Consider the following 23,552-nt stretch of genomic DNA (forward strand, 5'->3'; position numbering starts at 1 on the left):
ATATATATATATATATATATATATATATATATATATATATATATATATATATTTATATATATATATATATATATAAAGTCACCAAAAAAAAAAAAAAAAACACCAGAAAATTGAATTGAATTGAATACAAAATTTATTGTCGGTAGTAATATCAAAGTAAGAAATGAAGGAGCAGGCACCGGTATAGATAGTATGCATATGACGTCACTCAGGCCTTTGTTATTGTTTTTGCCATCCGCGTTTGTGAGTTGTTCTCACTAAACTGTATTAACCAGACTATAAAAGTTCATGGTTACACAGAGTTTGTGTGTTGGTCCGTTATACTTCCGGATGTCAATGTTGTGAACTCCTTGGCCAAGCGCATTCTATCTATAAGCTAAAGAACAAAACGCGTGTGTATGAAAGGTACCAGACAAAGCAAGAAATAAAAACACAAGAAAAAAATACATCCCAAAAAATCAGTCAACCTCGACTGAGGATCGAACCTCAGACCTTCTGATTACCGGCCAGACGTGCTACTGTTAGTGATAGGTCTGCTCTCCATACTCCTTTGATTGATATAGAAGTTGTAGAACTCTTACGTCGAATATGGTTGAATAGAACGATATAATAAATATATACCAAGTCGTTGTACTGTCACGAGACATCAGGTTGTAGGAGAGAAAAAGACGTTCACGATGGTTCAATATTTAGCAATGCATGGCAAACATCTAAGGTCAGGGCAATAATCTTTGAATATTAAAACGTTCAAGACGCTTGACAAACTCACTAGGGTAGTCAAAGGATTCAGATATAAGTAGGTATTGCATTTCTGACAATGGAACACGAGACAATCTTCTATTAAGTACTGTTAACCAGTCCTCGACGTTGACGCTCCTTGAAACTTGAGGGAAGTTTTCGTTAATGAAACACGTGAACCACTCTGTACTGCGGTATCAGGCCATAACTTTACGAAGGCCACGGTGTCACGCTATAAGTTAACGATGGCTTCGCTGATATTGACCAAAAAATGACGTCAAAATGCCCGTCTTTGGCCACAAAAGAAAACAAATCGTGAGTTGTATTCAATAGTTCAACCAATAGGACCACTTGTTTCCATGAGCTCTACTAACGACAACTCACTAGACGGTGCAAAATCCAAATAATGACGTCAAACTGCCAGTCATTTTCGGTTTCAGTTTCAGGCTTTAACTTTACAATGGCTACGATATGATCTTCAATACTAATTTTTATACCACACTCACCATTGTGTTATAATTTGTCCATAAAATGTATCAGCCATAAAAACAAACTGGTTAATTGTTACTTACTTTTATTACTAGTCATAACGGGTATAAATACGCACAGCTCTTGTCAGTATGAGTAAAACTCTTTTAACACACAAAATAAAAACTTGGAATAGAAGTAACAATATACATCATAACTTGAAACAATGAATTAATGATATGAATATTATATATTTCCACTTGTGTTTTAGCAAAACTTAAAAACTCGAATGCGCAGTTTTATATTATCGGTTGACTTGGTGTGAATAGGTTTGAGATGTTCGATTATTCATGAGGAAACCTGTGATATATATATATATATATATATATATATATATATATATATATATATAATATATATATTATATATATATATATATATATATATATATATATATATATATATATATATATATATGAGCCAAGGTCAAAAGGTGCCAATTTTTTTTCTCAAAATAAAAGTGACATAATAGTCCATTCATGTTTCTATATGTGTAGCAAAAACCCTGTACTTCATGAATCAAAGGCCCTTTAGATAACTTTAAGGCTTAACGCAGCATAATATCGTCAACAATACCTATAGGTTGCTGGTGTCACCTGTGACCGGTGACACCAAAATGAGACAAAAAACTCTATAACCAAATGATTTTTGTTGAGTATCAAACCTTATTTAGTAAGTTATAGACAAAAAGACACAATCAACAACAATCATAGTACAATAATATTACCAACTATTGGAGAAAATGTTGCTTTTTGGTGTCATCGGTCACAAGCAACATAGAATGCATATATATTATTTCATAAAAATGTTTGTACATTACCAACAACAACAATATTGCATATGCTTATTACCAGCAATGTTCAGAAACTTTTGGAATAAAATGTTGGGAAAAAATGTGACCAAAGCATATCTTATTTAGCGACATTGTGTCACTTGTGACATTAGACCGATGACACCGTTACTTATGTTACAAGCAATACCAAATTGCAATTTCGACAATATATCATTAATTTCGGTCAAACCAGTGTAATAACCACAGTTAAATATGGAATTTAATAATATTTCAGAAACCAAAGACTTCAAAAATAGAAATATACATGGAAAATAGAGCATCTGAATGTGACTTGTGACATACGACCGGTGACACCATTACTTATGTCACAAGCAACACCAAATCACACTTTCGTCCATAATATATCATTATTTTCAGTCAAAAAAGCACAATAACCTACTCTAAAATGAAATTCAATAATATTTTTTGAAACTAAATACTTTCAAATTGGAAATATACTTAGAAATTAGTAATACCATTGTTGCTATTACTTTGGTCAAAATCGGCACTAGAACGCAATTTTGCCTCAATAAATCAAGAATAGCAACTGGACACATGTAATATAGCCTGTTAAATGTAATTCAATGACATTTCAAGCTTTGAAGAACATGAAAACAGAAATACATTAGAAACTTCAAACTTAAGTGTCACCTGTGACATTTTAACCAATGGCACCAATGGTCACAAAAAGTACCAGAAGTCACACAAACACTAGATAAATATCAGCCATAGTAATGAATTCATGTAACCATACGGTAACATTCGCCCTACTGCTCAAATCTGCTAGTTTGTAGTAATATAGTGTGTTAATAGTATATCAAATCAAATTTCTTGAGGGCCCTTCTATTTATCTGGATTCGTCAAAAGCTTGAGTTTTGTCTTTTTCTTGATTGATACAACCCTGAAATATAAAAAATTCGAATTACAAGGAAATAATTAATTGTGTCAAAATCACAGTCTTGTGTGAGATGTCATAATATCATATCTGTAAATAGAATAACAGCTGAAAACATAATTTTTTGGTGGCACTTTGTAATATCCAATATCAAGTGTTGCTTGTGACAATGTAAAATAGCGATGACACCAAAGTTCAACTTACCTTTTCTGCCTGGAGCCTCGCTGGAAAGGCAAATGAAAGTGCTGCATTTCAAAGACTGATAAGAAGGGTGGATCAAAATTGCGAATCGCCATTTAACGAAACAAACTTCCACGTGTTCACGCATGCCGTGTTGCTTGTGACAAATGACACCAAAACCAATAAACCTCAATATCGCCAAAACGGTATACATTTACTCCAAGATTTGAGTTCAGATAGTAAATCTATGCTTTTTTCTCATAATAAAACATGTTATAAACATTAAACATGAGCTTTAAAGTTTCGTGTCGAGTCTTAGTATTGTGCTGTGTTTGATGACACCAAAGGTCACAAGCAACACCAACTTTTTAAGAACTCTAAATGAAACTTAATCAGATATGTAATATACTGCAATTGCGTTTAAAAGTAAATTTTGACTTTATACTATTAGTCAAATTTCAATCACGTGAGCTAAAACATCACATTTAATTTCTACATGATTTCTAAAAAGGTGATGCGTTGACCTCGTTTTAAGCACATGCCAAACAGCATTCAAATTTCACTTTCAAGTTGTTTATTTCATATTCTGTTGAACAGAATATGTTGAGCTATCTCATTTTATCTCTTCTTCATATTATCAATTGATTAAAAGCATTAACCCAATGAAAACAGCCCATAATTAAGTAAAAATCAAATTTTCTTAACACTGGTATCAGGCGGGCACCTTTTGACCTTGGCTCATATATATATATATATATATATATATATATATATATATATATATATATATATATATATAATGCAAATTTTCACTCACATTTTTTTGGCCGAGACGACTCGTTTCCACCAAGTACCCACCAACACTCATAAATATATATATATGATGTGCTTTTGGCTAAGAAGCTCAACGCATTGCGATCCGGAAATATAACTGACAAATGCACAATACTATGTGTAATCTTGAACGTTTAAAGTCTGGTTAAAACAGTTTAGTGAGAATTAACCAGTAGATTTTTGACCAATCAAAACATGGAATTTGTGACACACCTTCACACGTGCTCGGACAAACATGGTTGTTTATTTGTTTTTATACCGCCAAATGGGTGAATAATTATCACACAATTTCCTAGATTATTATATGAAAGTTTTAGTTTACACATAGTTTTCTGTGTTGGTTCTATTGATCAAACGGTTGAACAGTTGGTGTTTTACTTATACACATCGAGAGTAAAACCTGTGTAGTGTGCTACGTTTACAAATCATTGGCGTTGTTTAAAATATAATTATGTCCAAAAGGCGTGGTTATCTAGATGTCTATTACTTGAAAATGTCGATGGCAATAAAACAATAACAAAGACTTGAGTAACGTCCAGTTCGTTCTATCTATAAATAGAATGCGATTGGCCAAGGAGTTCACAACATTGCCATCCGGAAGTATAACGGACCAACACACAAGCTCTGTGTAACCATGAACGTTTATAGTCAGGTTAATACAGTTTAGTGAGAACAACTCACAAACGCGGATGGCAAAAACAATAACAAAGGCCTGAGTGACGTCATCTTCGAACTATCTATAGCCTTTTTTGGGTGTTCTTTTTTATAGGAAAAGCGTGAAAGAATGTATGCGCTTTGTGGTGAAGAAATTTGACACTCGGCATACGACTTTAGAGTCCAGTGTCCAACCGTAGCCATCGTTAACATTTAGCCTGACACTAGAACCGTAGCCATCGTTAACATTTAGCCTGACACTAGAACCGTAGCCATCGTTAACATATAGCCTGACACTAGAACCGTAGCCATCGTTAACATATAGCCTGACACTAGAACCGTAGCCATCGTTAACATATAGCCTGACACTAGAACCGTAGCCATCGTTAACATAAAGCATGACACTAGAACCGTAGCCATCGTTAACATATAGCCTGACACTAGACCCGTAGCCATCGTTAACATATAGCCTGACACTAGAACCGTAGCAATCGTTAACATATAGCTTGACACAAGAACCCTCTCGGACTGGCAGTTTACGTCATTTTTTAGGTTTGTGTAACGTCTAGTCAGTTGTCGTTAGTAGAGCTCAAGGAAACAAGTTATTTCATTGGTTGAACTATTGAATACAACTCACGATTTGATTTCTTCTGTGGCCAAAGACTGGCATTTTGACGTCATTTTTTTGGTCAGTGTCAGGCTATAGATAGAATGCGCTTGGCCAAGGAGTTCACAACATTGCCATCCGGAAGTATAACGGACCAACACACAAACTCTGTGTAACCATGAACTTTTATAATCTGGTTAATACAGTTTAGTGAGAACAACTCACAAACGCGGATGGCAAAAACAATAGGTCATTTGATTCAGCTTGACACATGGGTATGTTTATAACATTTGTAAACAAAGCAGCGTGTTTACATTTGTTATGTAATATCCAATCGTTGGACAGCAACAAATCATGTGATTGATGACCTGGTTGGACGAAAACATGAATATAGATCGCTCCCATTGAACCCTGGACCATCGAATTCGAATAAGAGTGTCATTCTACTAGACCACATACCCGCAAATGGCGTCTCGGCCTACGCGTTTATGTTGGCGACCGGGAACCAAATACAAAGGATTATAAGCACATTATGTGGATATAGATAGTTCGAAGTTGACGTCACTCAGGTCTTTGTTATTGTTTTTTTGCCATCCGCGTTTGTGAGAACTTCTCATTAATCAGTAATAACCAGACTTTATAAACGTTCATGGATACACACAGTTTTGTGTGTTGGTCTGTTATACTTCCGGGTGGCAATGTTATGAGCTTCTTAGCCAAGCGCATACTATCTATTGACACGTAGATAATCACGCCTCTCGGACAGTCGTATTCATGTGAACAATGGCAGTGATTGGTAAATATAGATAGTATGCAGTTGACGTCATCAGTTCTTTGTTATTGTTTTTTGCCATCCGCCTTTATGAGTAATTCTCACTAAACTGTATTAACCTGACTATAAACCTACATTGATACACACGGTTTTGTGTGTTGGTCCGTTATACTTCAGGATGGCAATGTTTTGAGGTTCTTAGACAAGCGCATACTATCTATAGCAAACTAGGACATGTTTTATTATCGAATGTGTGTGTCTAAGTAAAATACCCGCTGTTCTACTGCGTGATTAATAAAACCAAAGAGTGTGTAGGGTAACGTAGTTACCAAGAGCTCTCACTTTTCTTAACCGCAATGCTATTGTCGCGTGCCAGGCGAGACAGCGAGGTGGGTGTGCTCCGCGTGTATCATGCGCGCTGGGCTTACTGATACAATGAAGAAAATACGAGTAGAAGACGGAAGATCCGTGGCTTCACCAAAAGCGGGAAGTGAGAGCTCTTGGTAACATAACAATCGTTACCTACACGCTCTTTGATATAACCAACACAGAAAATTATGTTTAAACTTTAAACGAGAAAATCTGATCGAGAAAATCGTGTGATAATTGGTCCATCTGGCGACATAAGAAAATAATCATCAGAGACAGGTCGACTTCATTCACTTTATTGTTTATAAAAAAAAACAACTATGTTTGTCCGAACACGTGTGAAGGTGTGTCACAAATTCCATGTTTTGATTGGTCAAAAATCTACTAGTTAATTGTGTAATATAGATAGAACAAGATTGACGTCAATCAGTTCTTTGTTATTGTTTATAGCCATCCATCTTTATGAGAAGTTCTCACTAAATAGCATTAATCAGACTATAAACGTTTAAGGGCTAACCCAGGCGGCAGACTGATTCCGGCCACCCGGCACTGCCGTCCTCTGCCGTCTTCCGTATAAAGACGTCGGGAACTGACAAAACACTAAGAATAAAGAGAAGAGCCGCTAGACCTACCCATACCAAACTCGAAAAAAAAAACGGAAGAGGACGTGCGGTGCTTGATATGGGTAGGTCTAGCTGCTCTTCTCTTTATCTTTATTCCTAGTATCTTGTCCGTGCCCGACGTCTTTATCCGGAAGACGTCAGAGGAAGGCAGTGCCGGGTCGTCGGATTCAGTCTCCGGTGTGGGTTAGCCCTAAGGTTACACAATGTTCTGTGTGCTGGTACGTCACATCCGGTTGGCGGATGCTATGAGTTTTCTAACTAACCGCAGTGCATGACTACAAAACGGTGTAATACACATTCAAAATAGACGTTGACAATCACGTTTTTTATCCATAGTCTTATATTTATGACACATTCACAAATTAATGATTTTTTTAGATATCAGAGCTAACACCATTGACAAATACAGATAGTATGCGCTTGGCTCACAATATTGCCATCCCGAAGTATAACGGACCAACACACAAAACTATGAGTAACAATGAACTTTTATAGTCTGGTTAATATAGTTTAATGAGAATTACTCATAAACGCGGATGGCAAAACACAATAACAAAGACCTGAGTGACGTCACTTCCATACCGTTATTGCTCTTCACATTCAAAATAAATAGTCGTTGACAATAACAGTTGAGAACACAAGTGTGACGTCAAAAAAACTAGTACCAATCTCAATGGAAGTGTAAAACCACTCTTCCGGAGGACTGAATACATACTTTGTGTAATTGATCGTCTATTTTCAGAGTGATAGCACCTTATTTTCTAGTCTAAATATATACTGGTCGTTAATAAAGATCCTTCATCCTCCTCTTATTATATGTCCTGCAACTCTAATAATCTGCCTATACACACTGACTGCTATTAAAATAGTCATGTCACCTTCTGATTCAATGTTAAACCTTTTTTTTCATATTTAATCCTCCGAATAGGGCTGGTTATATACACACTTCCAATGAGTTTGGAACCGGAAAAGTAGAAGGTTAAAGTAAAATGTCACGACTTTTCTGTCCTATTGCCAGTTAACAATCAAAGTATTTTAATTACACACTTATTTACAACGGTACGTGTAGTAAACTATCACACTATAACACATCGATTACTCAATATACTTGATTCACCAGTCATAATCCCAATGGGCTTCAACAGTCCTGACGTCATTTCCCTCGTAATGACGCAAAGTAGCTTAGCAACTGGTTCTAAACTAATCGGAAGAATGGCCGACGCCCTTATGGAATACTTCTCCGACGAGCATAAAACTGTATCCAGAGGAGAAAAATATTATATATCTGATCATATTTTGAAATTTATACATTCAGATCACACGACATGTGAAAAAGTTCTAGCCAGCATGAAGAATAAAAAGTACCGATTTTCTTTGTTTAGAACCAAGCTGCTTGTTGCTAGGCGGACGTGACATCAGATTATTGAATCCTATTCCTTTTATTAAATTTCACATTAATTTATCTCCCTTTGACAAAAAAGGCTAATGACTCGATAGGCAAAACTAAAAACTTATCAATGTGTAACTCAGTGCTGCTATAATATCAAGGAAACATGGCGGCCAGGCTGGGATTTCTCTTGATATCAGTAGTGGCTTCTGTGCTCTACGGGAGAACCATTGGTGAAGCATGCTGGGTAAGTTGTAGAATTCAAAACTCGAACCTGATATTTGTCACTCATCAACTCAAAACAGTATTATCTCAGTGTGATTTAGATTTTATAAAAGATGAATTTATTCATTTGATAAATTTATACACACACACACACATATATATATATATATATATATATATATATATATATATATATATATATATATATATATATATATATTATATGTATGTGTGTGTATAAATGAGTAAAAACAACTCACTTTCTCTCTCTCTCTCTCTCTCTCTCTCTCTCTCTCTCTCTATATATATATATATATATATATATATATTATATATATATATATATATATATGTATATATATAAATATATACATACACACACACACGCACATATATATATATATATATATATATATATATATATATATATATATATATATATATATTTATATATATATATATATGTATGTGTGTGTAAAGAGTTGTATATATATATATATATATATGTATGTGTGTGTAAAGAGTTGTATATATATATATATATATATATATATATATATATATATATATATATATTTTATATATATATATATATATATATATATATATATATATATATATATATATATACATATATAGATAAAAAAAATAATTAAATGAATAAATGAATTCCCTTCATTCATCCCTGGGGCCTTTTCCAAGGATATGTTGGAATATCTAATATGTCAGCTGCAGTGCAGGGCCGCAAATTGAGCTAAGGAGAGATGACTTGCTCAAGGCGACAAAACAAGACATGTTGTCAAACTTTCGAATACCTGTCTAATACTAAGCAAAGACAATACCGCTGACCCGTGCTGTCCCTGATGGTCAATTGAATAATTTCATGTTTTACAGGGGATCATGTGTATATTATTATTAAAGTGACAAAAACTAAAGTAGTATAACAATTCCAGTCATTAACACTTTGAAATAACAATGTTGAATAAAATTCTTACTCGTTGAGAAGCGTGACCCATCGCCCTTAAACGGTATTATGTCGGAACGAACCAGATGCTTAAAAGCCGAATTAAATGTTAAACTGGTCAAAAATATAAATTGTTGGCATTAGTACCCTAAAATATGGTATCAATTCTCCTCAATAAAACATACAAACTCAACAGAAGTCTGGTATTTCTGGCTATAAATTCAATTTTGAACATCTTAACCATCCCGACGTAATACCATTTTGAGGCGAAGGGTCACAAATAAGTTTTTCAACAAGACTTCGACGGTTAAACATAGTTACAGTTGGTTAAAATGTGTGTAGTCCCATTGTTTTGAAACTTGGATGTCGGTAACTGGTCTTGAAAAGAGAATTCGCTTCAACAATCGTGACGTCACTTCCCTCGTAATGTCGCATAGTATATTAATAACTGGTTCTAAGCTATCTGAACAATGGCGGACGCCTTTATGAAATACTTATCAGACGAGCATAAAAGTGTATCCAGAGGAGAAAAACATTATAATTCCGATCATGTTTTTAGTTTTATACATTCTGATCACATGAAGAATAAAAAGTATCGATTTTCTTTGTGTCGAACCAAGCTGATCGATGCTGGGCGAACATGACATCAGACTATTGATCTCTATTGAAGCATTTGAAATATGGCGTATGTTATGAGAATTGCAAAAGTTTCTGGAAAGAAAGGGGGAAAAAAGACAACAATATCATAGAAACTCTCAACATAACACCAACAAAACTCTGAAAACCATCGAATAAGTATACACGCACACATAGCTACCACACATATGCAAACAAAGAATAATAAATAGATAAAACAACAAACAAATAAAATAAATCATAATATATTCAATAACAATTTTCATTCGCAGAATAAGATAGGAGTTGCTCCCCCTGGAGAAGCACTGTCTCCACCAATACACCGTAGATCTTCCTCAGCATTGCTGTTTGCTGCACAGCGTCAGAATGGGAATATTTCAGGTAAGAATCAGAATAAAAATAAAATTAAAATAAAACTCCCTTTATTTATCCCTATAGGGGAATTTTTGTCTCTAAGGTCTATTCCAAGGGAAGACTCGAATAACCCAGGCGTCAGCCTCAGTGCAGCGCCGCAGATTGAGCGGCAGGTGGTGGCTTGCTCAATGCCACAAAGCGCAGCGGCAGGTGATCGAACGCGGTACCTTTCGGGTATGAAGCAAAGACCGTACCGCTGAGGCACGCCGTTGTCCTATAAAAGAGAAGAAGAGAGAGAGAGAGAGAGAGAGAGAGAGAGAGAGAGAGAAGAGAGAGAGAGAGAGAGAGAAAGAGGAGTGAAATATCTGTTCAATGTTATAGTTATCATATAACGTTATAACAAGTGTAACTAAATGACAAATTTCCATATTTATGGACAATAAATATCTATTATTATTATTATTATTATTATTATTATTATATTATTATTATTATTATTATTATTATTATTATTATTATTATTATTATTATTATTATTATTATTATTATTATTATTATTAATATTATTATTATGTTGCTGTAATGTGTTATTTCGTCGCATGGCGCATTTAAAGGATGTTATGGCCGTTAGGTTAAGACATAAGTACTTGAAATTGCAATTCTGATGACTGGACGCATGGATAAGCCTGATTAAATTTGTTGTAATGGATAATTTCTGTGTCAGTAGATGCCACCATCAGTCGGAAGGTGAACAATTTGGACTTGCACTTTTTTAAAATATATTTTTTTTTCTGAAGAATATGCTCCCCAGAGCATTAAAATCTTTATTTGAAGTAAATTGGGTGATTTTTCATGAAGTTATATTCAGATATATATGGGAAAGTTTTCCAGCAACTTTTCTCAAATGTCATACTTTTTCAACTCGACTAAGCTGTAAAAATATTTAGAAGTGAAATTAAGTTTTGATATTTCCCGAAGATGTACAAAAAGGGTTGATTTAATCATTTATGACAAGAACTCATTTTTGATTTTAAAAATTGACCTTCTTACTAAACTTGGCATTTCACAGTTCAAACGTGCTCACCATCCAACTGATTATGTCATTCATTGTATTCGTTGGTTTGAGAGTATATCCATTATGACAATGAGCCCCTAACAATTTGCGTTACAAGACTTGTAAATAAGTACACGTCGTTCAAAACGCTATCAGTTGAATTTATTATCCTAATCACGAAGCTGGCATCTGTTTATATGTTTTATTAAGCACAATAGATATGATATACCCATTCGTCTTTAGTATTTCATTCATTGTGTTTTGTTAACAAGGAGGAAACCCAGAACATCGTCTCCGTTAATAAATTTCAATCTTCCTCTCTATTTGACCATTGCAATCTATGATAATAGTATTGACACAGTCAGTAACGTAATTTATAGATATAAAAGGATCAAGATTGAAGTTTATAAAATTTTCTCATGCAGGAGACCATTCGTTTGATTGTTTGTTTATCTTTTTTTCCCAGCCAATCAAAAAGAACCTTCGGAACGATCCTTTGATTCTGCCTTACCTGTTGCAAATGGAGATTGTAGATTCCCTGATTCTAGAAGATCCCATGGCATTACAAATGGTAAACCATCATTAGTTGAAGAATGGTCCTTACCAACTACAGTACTCCATAGTGACTCATACATACCCAACGTCACACCAACTCAGGCACTCCAAAGTGACACATATGGACCCAATGTCACACCAACTCAAGCACTCCAAAGTGACACATATGGACCCAATGTCATACCAACTCGGGCACTCCAGAGTGACACATATGGACCCAATGTCATACCAACTCGGGCACTCCATACTGACACATACAGATCCAATGTCACACCAACTCAGGCACTCCATACTGACACATACAGATCCAATGTCCCACCAACTCAGGCACTCCATACTGACACATACAGATCCAATGTCCACCAACTCAGGCACTCCATACTGACACATACAGATCCAATGTCCCACCAACTCAGGCACTCCAAAGTGACACATACAGATCCAATGTCCCACCAACTCAGGCACTCCATACTGACACATACAGATCCAATGTCCCACCAACTCAGGAACTCCATACTGACACATACAGATCCAATGTCACACCAACTCAGGCACTCCATACTGACACATACAGATCCAATGTCCCACCAACTCAGGCACTCCATACTGACACATACATACCCAATGTCACACCAACTCAGGCACTACATACTGACACATACAGATCCAATGTCCCACCAACTCAGGCACTCCATACTGACACATACAGATCCAATGTCCCACCAACTCAGGCACTCCAAAGTGACACATACAGATCCAATGTCCCACCAACTCAGGCACTCCATACTGACACATACAGATCCAATGTCAAACCAACTCAGGCACTCCATACTGACACATACATACCCAATGTCACACCAACTCAGGCACTCCATACTGACACATACATACCCAATGTCACACCAACTCAGGCACTCCATACTGACACATACAGATCCAATGTCCCACCAACTCAGGCACTCCATACTGACACATACAGATCCAATGTCCCACCAACTCAGGCACTCCATACTGACACATACAGATCCAATGTCCCACCAACTCAGGCACTCCATACTGACACATACAGATCCAATGTCACACCAACTCAGGCACTCCAAAGTGACACATACAGATCCAATGTCCGACCAACTCAGGCACTCCATACTGACACATACAGATCCAATGTCCCACCAACTCAGGCACTCCATACTGACACATACATACCCAATGTCACACCAACTCAGGCACTCCATACTGACACATACAGATCCAATGTCCTACCAACTCAGGCACTCCATACTGACACATACATACCAAATGTCCCACCAACTCAGGCACTCCATACTGACACATACAGATCCAATGTCCCACCAACTCAAGCACTCCATACTGACACATACAGATCCAATGTCACACCAACTCAGGCACTCCATACTGACACATACAGATCCAATGTCTCACCAACTCAGGCACTCCATACTGACACATACAGATCCAATGTCCCACCAACTCAGGCACTCCAAAGTGACACATACAGATCCAATGTCCCACCAACTCAGGCACTCCATACTGACACATACAGATCCAATGTCCCACCAACTCAGGCACTCCATACTGACACATACAGATCCAATGTCCCACCAACTCAGGCACTCCATACTGACACATACAGATCCAATGTCCCACCAACTCAGGCACTCCATACTGACACATACAGATCCAATGTCCCACCAACTCAGGCACTCCATACTGACACATACAGATCCAATGTCCCACCAACTCAGGCACTCCATACTGACACATACAGATCCAATGTCCCACCAACTCAGGCACTCCATACTGACACATACAGATCCAATGTCCCACCAACTCAGGCACTCCATACTGACACATACAGATCCAATGTCCCACCAACTCAGGCACTCCATACTGACACATACAGATCCAATGTCCCACCAACTCAGGCACTCCATACGTGACACATTAAGATCCAATGTCCACCACAACTCAGGCACTCCATACTGACACATACAGATCCAATGTCCACCAACTCAGGCACTCCATACTGACACATACAGATCCAAGTGTCCCACCAACTCAGGCACTCCATACTGACACATACAGATCCATGTTCCACCAACTCAGGCACTCCATACTGACACATACAGATCCAATGTCCCACCAACTCAGGCACTCCATACTGACACATACAGATCCAATGTCCACCCAACTCAGGCACTCATCCATACTGACACATACAGATCCAATGTCCTACCAACTCAGGCACTCCATACTGACACATACAATCCCAATGTCCCACCAACTCAGGCATCCATACTGAACACATACCAGACACTCAATTGCCCATCCAACCTCAGGCACTCCATACTGACACATACAGATCCAATGTCCACCAACTCAGGCACTCCATACTGACACATACAGATCCAATGTCCCACCAACTCAGGCACTCCATACTGACACATACAGATCCAATGTCCACACCAACTCAAGGCACTACCATACTGACACATACAGATCCAATGTCACACAACTCAGGCACTCCATACTGACACATACATCCAATGTCACACCAACTCAGGCACTCATACTGACACATACAGATCCAATGTCACACCAACTCAGGCACTCCATACTGACACATACAGATCCAATGTCACACCAACTCAGGCACTCCATACTGACACATACAGATCCAATGTCACACCAACTCAGGCACTCCATACTGACACATACGATCCAATGTCACACCAACTCAGGCACTCCATACTGACACATACAGATCCAATGTCACACCCAACTCAGGCACTCCATACTGAACAATACAGATCCAATGTCCCACCAACTCAGGCACTCCATACTGACACATACAGATCCAATGTCCCACCAACTCAGGCACTCCATACTGACACATACATCCAATGTCCACAACTCAGGCACTCCATACTGACACATACAACCAATGTCCACCAACTCAGCACTCCTATGACACTACAGACAATGTCCACCAACTCAGCACTCCTACTGCATAAATCCAATGTCCCCACTCAGGCACTCCATACTGACACATACAGATCCAATGTCCCAACTCAGGACCAATGACACAACAGATCCAATGTCCCAAATCAGGCACTCCATACTGACACATACAGATCCAATGTCCACCACTCAGGCACTCCATACTGACACATACATCCAATGTCCACCAACTCAGGCATCCATATGACACATACAGATCCAATGTCCCACAATCAGGCACTCATGACATCATACCAATGTCCCACAACTCAGGCACTCCATACTGACACATACAGATCCAATGTCCACCAACTCAGACTCATATGACACATACAGATCAATGTCCCACCACTCAGGCACTCCATACTGACACATACAGATCCAATGTCCACAACTCAGGCACTCCATACTGACACATACAACCAATGTCCACCAATCAGGCACCATATGACACAACGATCAATGTCCACCAACTCAGGCACTCAAGAACATACAGATCGTCCACAATCAGGCACTCCAACGACACATACAGTCAATGTCCACCAATCAGGCACTCCTACTGACACATACAGATCCAATTCCCCACTCAGGCACTCCAACTGACACATACACAATGTCCAAACTCAGCACTCCATACTGACACATACAGATCCAATGTCCACCAACTCAGGCACTCCATACTGACACATACATACCAATGTCACCACTCAGGCACTCCATATGACACATACAGATCCATGTCCACCAACTCAGGCACTCCATACTGACACATACAGATCCAATGTCACACAACTCAGGCACTCCAACTGACACATACGATCCAATGTCCCACAACTCAGGCACTCCATACTGACACATACAGATCATTCCCACAACTCAGGCACCCATACTGACACATACAACCAATGTCCACAACTCAGGCACTCCATACTGACACATACAATCCAATGTCCACCAACTCAGGCACTCCATACTGACACATACAACAATGTCCACCAACTCAGGCACTCCTACTGACACATACAGATCCAATGTCCACCAATCAGGCACTCCATACTGACACATACAGATCCAATGTCCACCAACTCAGGCACTCCATATGACACATACAGATCCAATGTCCACCACTCAGGCACTCCATACTGACACTACAGATCCAATGTCCACCAACTCAGGCACTCCAAGTGACACATACAGATCCAATGTCCACCAACTCAGCACTCCATATGACACATACAGATCAATGTCCCACCAACTCAGGCACTCCATACTGACACATACATACCCAATGTCACACCAACTCAGGCACTCCATACTGACACATACAGATCCAATGTCCCACCAACTCAGGCACTCCAAAGTGACACATACAGATCCAATGTCCCACCAACTCATGCACTCCATACTGACACATACAGATCCAATGTCCCACCAACTCAGGCACTCCATACTGACACATACATACCCAATGTCACACCAACTCAGCCACTCCATACTGACACATACAGATCCAATGTCCCACCAACTCAGGCACTCCATACTGACACATACATACCCAATGTCACACCAACTCAGGCACTCCATACTGACACATACAGATCCAATGTCCCACCAACTCAGGCACTCCATACTGACAGATACAGATCCAATGTCACACCAACTCAGGCACTCCATACTGACACATACAGATCCAATGTCCCACAAACTCAGGCACTCCAGAGTAACTCATATAAACCCAATGTAACACCAACTCTATCGCACTATAGTGACTCATATAGATCTAGTGTCACAAAAAATCCAAATCTCCATAGTGACTTATATAGATCAAATGTCACACCCACCCCAAAACCTCCAATCGAGTTACAAGGACCTCCAAATCCTGGTTCTTCAGTGGACACAAATGGACCTCCTGGACCCCCAGGTCCAAATATTGGGGCAGCTCTACCCCCAACACCACAACCGAACGCACAGTGGCAATGCGATAACTCATCACCACCACCAAAATTGAATTTGGACAACTATAATTGTCCAAATGTCACACCCGAGCCTCCTGGACCCCCAGGTCCAAATATTGGGGCAGCTCTACCCCCAACACCACAACCAAACGCAGAGTGGCAATGCGATACCTCATCACCACCACCAAAATTACATTTGGACAGCTATAATCTTCCATCAGTAGACACAACTGGACCTCCTGGGCCTCCAGTTCCAAATATTGGGATGGTTCTACCTCCTCCACCTTCACAATCATTACTCCAACCAACACCACAGTTTGACAATATCGAGGGCCCAAGACTTGGCCCTTCAGACGTCACAAATGGACCTCCTGGACCACCAGGTCCAAAAATAATAATAGATGAAAAATCGAGCAATTCACCTAGCGATCTTCCACCCCCTCCTCCTCCCCCGCCACCTCCAACATCTAATAGAAATTATTTCTCTTCTGGCTCTGAACGACACGACTCAGAAACCACAACAACGTCGTCAAGACACTCAAGGGACAAAAATGGACCACTTGAACCCACAGAATCCAATCTATTAAGAGAAAGGACACATGACCTTCTACATGGGATTTTACTACCTCCACTTCCCTCATTATCAACAACACCACGAGGATTACAGTGTGAAGATGACAGTTGTCCGATTGCAAAACCGCCTTCTACACCCCATTCTCTTGCATTCGACTTCTCGTTGAATCAATATTTCGTCACAGATGAAAGCCATAACCCTTTATGTATAATCGCTCTTCCTTCTCCACCTCCTGCAACATCAACACCAATACCACCACCAGGTCTATATGTTGAAACAGATGGGAAATCAACCCCTTCATCTATTATTGCTCCACCTCCTCCTCCACCACCATCTCAGCCAATAGTCTTATTTGTTCCAGCTCCATCACCACGTACCAATGTAATAGATGGGAAATCAACCCCTTCACCTATTATTGCTCCACCTCCTCCTCCACCACCATCTCAGCCAATAGTCTTATCTACACATCCCCCAACATTTGTTCCAGCTCCATCACCACGTACCAATCTAATAGATGGGAAATCAACCCCTTCACCTATTAGTGCTCCACCTCCTCCTCCACCACCATCTCAGCCAATAGTCTTATCTACACGTCCCCCAACATTTGTTCCAGCTCCATCACCACGTACCAATTTAATAGATGGGAAATCAACCCCTTTACATATTATTGCTCCACCTCCTCCTTCACCACCAGCTCAGTCAATAGTCTTATCTACACATCCCCCAAAATTTGTTCCAGCTCTATCACCACGTACCAATGTAATAGATGGGAAATCAACCCCTTCACCTATTATTGCTCCACCTCCTCCTCCTCCTCCTCCACCACCATCTCAGCCAATAGTCTTATCTACACATCCCCCAACATTTGTTCCAGCTCTATCACCACGTACCAATGTAATAGATGTGAAATCAACCCCTTCACCTATTAGTGCTCCACCTCCTCCTCCTCCACCACCATCTCAGCCAATAGTCTTATCTACACATCCCCCAACATTTGTTCCAGCTCTATCACCACGTACCAATGTAATAGATGGGAAATCAACCCCTTCACCTATTATTGCTCCACCTCCTCCTCCTCCTCCTCCACCACCATCTCAGCCAATAGTCTTATCTACACATCCCCCAACATTTGTTCAAGCTCTATCACCACGTACCAATCTAATAGATGGGAAATCAACCCCTTCACCTAGTAGTGCTCCACTTCTCCATCCTCCACCATCATCTCAGCCAACAGTCTTATCTACACGTCCCCCAAAATTTGTTCCAGCTTCATCACCAGGTCCGCATGTTGCATTAAATGTGAAATCAACCCCTTCACCTCTTAGTGATCTACCTCAACCGCCACATCAACCAAAAATATTAGACTTGAATCAGTACGAAAATGAACAAAAATGGAAACCATCGCCTAACGCAGATTTGCCTTTACCACTTCTATCACCAGCACACTGGGACATATCCCATCAAAACATTAAAGATGGCACGGAGTTTGATACCGAAGGAAACATCGAGCGCACAGCACTGAAGAACACCCCAAGCCCGAAAGGAAAAAGATACCAGCAAAATGCTAACCCACCAAAAGATGATGTCAGAACAATCCCACCCCCAGATATAAATGATGTCAATGATCCCCATTGCTCAAAATGTGAAATGCTAAAAAGGTCGGCTCCGTCTGAACCAAGGGAGCTTCACAAGGCCAGAATTCGTGTAAAGTCTTCATTAAGACGTCAAAGTTGTGGCATGTCGGAGCATGCACTTAGTAAATATCATAATAATCAAAATGCAATAAATGAAAATAGTGGTTTTCCTGGTCAACAAGGGGACACAACAGGCTTTCAAATGTACCCAACAATGACCAAGCTGCCTGAAAAATACAAATCAGGTATAACATTAGGGGTCCAAAAAGAAACAAATCAATTTGAAACCGCACCACCTCCAGGTCGTCCAAAAAATGTATTTGTACCTTCACCACCTCCTGGTATTTCAGGAAATGAATTTGTACCTGCACCCCCTCCTGCTATGCCAACAAACGGATTTGTACGGGCACCACCTCCTAGTTTCCCAAGAAATGAATTTGTAACTAAACCCTCCCTGGGAATAGGAGATGAATTTGTACCTCCACCACCTCCTGCTTCCGCAAGAAATGAATACGTACCTGCAACATCTACGGGAATTTCAGGAAATGAATTTGTACCTCCACCACCTCCTGCTTCCGCAAGAAATGAATACGTACCTGTAACACCTACGGGAATTTCAGGAAATGAATTTGTACCTGCACCTCCTCCTGCTTTCGCAAGAAATGAATTTGGAATCATTCAGTTCCCAAATATAAATGAGCTTACTGAACTTCAGTGTCCGAAATGTGAAATGTTGGCTAATGCCGCTCAATCTGAAATCATAATTGAACCAGAATTTTCACCACCTCCGTGTCTCCTAAAAGATGAATGTGGGTCCGTTCCAACCCCTGGTTCATCAGGAGACAAATGTGAACCTGTACCACCTACTCCTAGTCGCTCAAAAGATAAATATGGACACGCCTCAACCCCTACTCCTTCACAAAACACAAACGGGCTATCCGAACCTTTTGAACCGCCGAAAAGAATGTCACGCTTTGCAAATTTTAAAATATTTAACAAAACACCAAAGCCTAACTCTGAAAACAAAAGGACTCAACCGCGACAAAATGACAGACCTCCCGAACGTCTGTCAGGCATCAAGGACAAGGAAACCTCTGGCCAATCGAATCTGTATACTGTTGTCGATGAGTCACGAGACCAGAATGAGACTTTTGAATCGTCTGGACAGTTCGAACCTCAGAGTGATGCCGAAGAAATTGTGGGCATCCCAGAACTCAGAAACAATACGAGCATAGATGCATCGGCGGATGGTGAAAAAGACCCTCAGGAAAAGCCAAAAAGCAGATTCCCGCGACGAAGCAAAAAGTCTCTTAAAGGCATCTCCAAAATTAACAAGATTTCACGAGTGGGACCAATTTCCGATCTGAAGTCTAACCTTGATCCCCGAGAGCACCTACCTTGTGTGATTTCTTAAATATTGTTAAATCGAATGCAATAATAAAATCTAAATGAAAACAATACATATATATTTTAAAAAGCACCATTTACAAAAGAAACAGGAAAAAGAATATTCAGTAAATACACGTTTGAAAAACTATTTTTTAATCTTGTCTTTTTTTCTTCTTTGCTTTAGACTATAAAATAGATTTAGTAAATCTCTTTGAGTACGTTTAGTGGATATTGCGCTATATAAAAGCTCGAGTTTTTCTTTACAGTTTTTTTTAACCATTTTCAGATCATAAAATATGCACACGTCCATTCAAAGACGCCTAGCTATAGTAACATATTCAAACAGCAATCTTCAAATAATAAAGACAGCCATAAAAACTATACATTTGAATCGCGAGTTATGTAAAATGAATGTTTCTATTTTAGAAAAACTGGAACTGATAGTTCCAGATTCTTCACTGAGAAAGGTGGGTAAATTACTTACTTACTTACTAGGCCGCTCCTAGGGGCGCCCAACATGAGCCACAAGTCTTCGCCATTCTGTCCCGTCCTCCATAAGCGTACACTGCACCCGGTGTTGTCCATTTCTGTGTCATCTAGCAGACAGTCTATGTATGTTTTATTCTGCCTGCCTCTGCTTCTGGTTCTCTCAAGTGGTTCCCATAGCACAAGACTGCTTGCAATCTCCTCCTTGTGTCTCCAGCTTTGCCCCGCAAGTCTCAGTCTTCTCTTCTGTATATTCGAGGTTACTGGGGTGAGGTCACTGTAGATTTCTTCATTGGGTAAATGTATAGCAGGAAAATTCGCCCTTTTTCAGGTCAATGGTCTAGGTCTCTCTTGGGTGTGGCATTTTTTTTAAAAATAAGAAAACTGTTGGTTGTATCGTAACGAATGTGACGATTTTCCAATAGTTGGTAAGGAGATGGTTAATTTCATATATTTTTATTGTGAAGTGCTTTAGTTTTGTCAAAGCAGTTCTCACCACTTTCATATCTGCTGAAACTTAGAGGGATTCAGCATTTACGATAAACACAAATTTATCATTGTAATATGGAATGGATTCATAAAGTTGTTTTCCACCTACTCCTAGTCGCTCAAAAGATAAATATGGACAAGCCTCAACCCCTACTCCTTCACAAAACACAAAAGGGCTATCCGAACCTTTAGAACCGCCGAAAAGAATGTCACGCTTAGCAAATTTTATAATATTTAACAAAACACCAAAGCCTAACTCTGAAAACAAAAGGACTCAACCGCGACAAATGTAGTGGTTCAATACCACACATACCTTTCCAAGGTCCAAATAGTATAACATTATATCACTGCATAAATCACAGGCAACAATGACAGGGAATAATTTGCCGGACGCCCTCGGAATTGGATTTAATAGTCTGATGTCACGTCGCCCAGCAACGGCGGCCATCGTGGTTCTAAACAAAGAAAATCGGTACTTTTTATTCTTTATGCTGGCTAGAACTTTTCATATGTCTTGTGATCAGAATTAGTAAAAGTCAAAACATGATCAAATCTATAATGTTTTTTTTTTCATCTGTATACGCTTTTATGCTCGCGTCCGCCATTGTACCGATAGTTTAGAGCCAGTTACTAAGTTACCATACGTCATTACGAAGGAAGTGACGTCATGACTGTTGAAGCGTATTACCATGCAGCGGTCGGCTGTTACTGAGATCAAAGAGCAGGCCGCCGACTAACATATGACTGCACTCTTAACTACGTTTTATAATATAATGCCACAAACAATCCATTTCTATACCAGATTACCACATTTGGGCTTTGGTGTTTTTGTGCGGCTATGTGGTCTAGTGGTATGACACTCGCTTTCGGATCGGAAGGTCCTGGGTTCGAGAATTCGCTACTCTTCCGCTAATCTCATTCCCTATAAAGATCATCCATCCTCGCTCTTTTACGTCCCATAACAGGATTCAATTAGTCTGATGTCACGTCCGCCCAGCAACCAGCAGCTTGGTTCTAAACAAAGGAAATCGGTACTTTATATTCTTCATGCTGGCTAGAACGTTTTCACATGTCATGTGATCAGAATGTACAAAAGTCAAAACATGATCAGATTTATAATGTTTATCTCCTCTGGATACACTTTTATGCACGTCGGATAAATATTTCCTAAGGGCGTTGGTAAGTTGGTAACATCTGGGATGATTAAATTTTTAATTCATAAAAGTGAGTGGAGCAGGCACTTATGTTGGTAACAACAAGAGATGAAGTGAGTAGGAAAGTGCTAGAAGACAATAGAGAATAAAAAAAATGTCTCGGGGGTGATGGGGGTTTGAACCTGCGACCTAATTGATGATTGAAGGAAAGAGCTAGAGGTAGACAAAGAATGACATATCTAAATAATCTAAGAATGGCCAAATGTGATTTTAAAAGCAACACAGATTTCATTTCATGCACACTGCAGAGGATCGTGATTCGTGGACACAGCTGACCAGCAACGTGCTCAAGAGCACAAGCCACGATGGATGATGATCCTGTTTCGATGTTAGTAGATGGTATGAGAACCAAGATAGGTTTGGTTTGTGTTGTGTGTTGCTTTGGTGTGCGTGTGTGTGTGTGTGTGTGTGTCAGTGTGTATGTTTGTGTGAGTGAATGAGTATGTTTCAGCCAAAGTAATTTGTAATTTAAGCGCTTAGAGTCTGGTGTCTCGGAGTTATAGCGCTATATAAGTTTTCAGCATTATTATAATTTTTTTATCCATCCTGCTACTAAAATATTTATGCCACCTTATGATTCTAT

The 23,552-nt window shown here is 39.2% G+C and overlaps 1 protein-coding gene across 1 annotated transcript; it reads left to right on the forward strand.

Moving 5' to 3' along the window:
- The first annotated feature begins 1,435 nt into the window (after positions 1-1,435).
- LOC144980678 (uncharacterized) lies at positions 1,436-20,930 on the forward strand. The gene is made up of 8 exons (XM_078928357.1): positions 1,436-1,535; positions 8,514-8,666; positions 10,517-10,625; positions 12,119-12,633; positions 12,669-14,153; positions 14,728-15,261; positions 16,468-19,756; positions 19,871-20,930. The coding sequence occupies exons 2-8, from the start codon at positions 8,586-8,588 to the stop codon at positions 20,803-20,805; spliced, it is 6,948 nt and encodes a 2,315-aa protein (XP_078784483.1). The 5' UTR covers positions 1,436-1,535; positions 8,514-8,585; the 3' UTR covers positions 20,806-20,930.
- The last annotated feature ends 2,622 nt before the right edge of the window (positions 20,931-23,552 follow it).

The sequence above is a fragment of the Berghia stephanieae genome, chromosome 10 (genome assembly GCF_034508935.2).
Source record: "Berghia stephanieae isolate SIO BIC M18660-M18661 chromosome 10, UCSD_Bste_1.3, whole genome shotgun sequence".
Taxonomy (NCBI): Eukaryota; Metazoa; Mollusca; class Gastropoda; order Nudibranchia; family Aeolidiidae; genus Berghia; species Berghia stephanieae.

What these genes read in the sequence shown, in the direction of transcription:
- LOC144980678 (XM_078928357.1), top strand. Translation starts at nt 8,586, where the DNA reads ATGGCGGCCAGGCTGGGATTTCTCTTGATATCAGTAGTGGCTTCTGTG. An exon ending in CCAATGTCCCACCAACTCAG is followed by an intron (nt 14,154 to 14,727) that starts GCACTCCATACG and finishes TGACACATACAG; the next exon opens with ATCCAATGTCACACAACTCA. An exon ending in TTCAGGAAATGAATTTGTAC is followed by an intron (nt 19,757 to 19,870) that starts CTGCACCCCCTC and finishes ATGAATTTGTAC; the next exon opens with CTCCACCACCTCCTGCTTCC.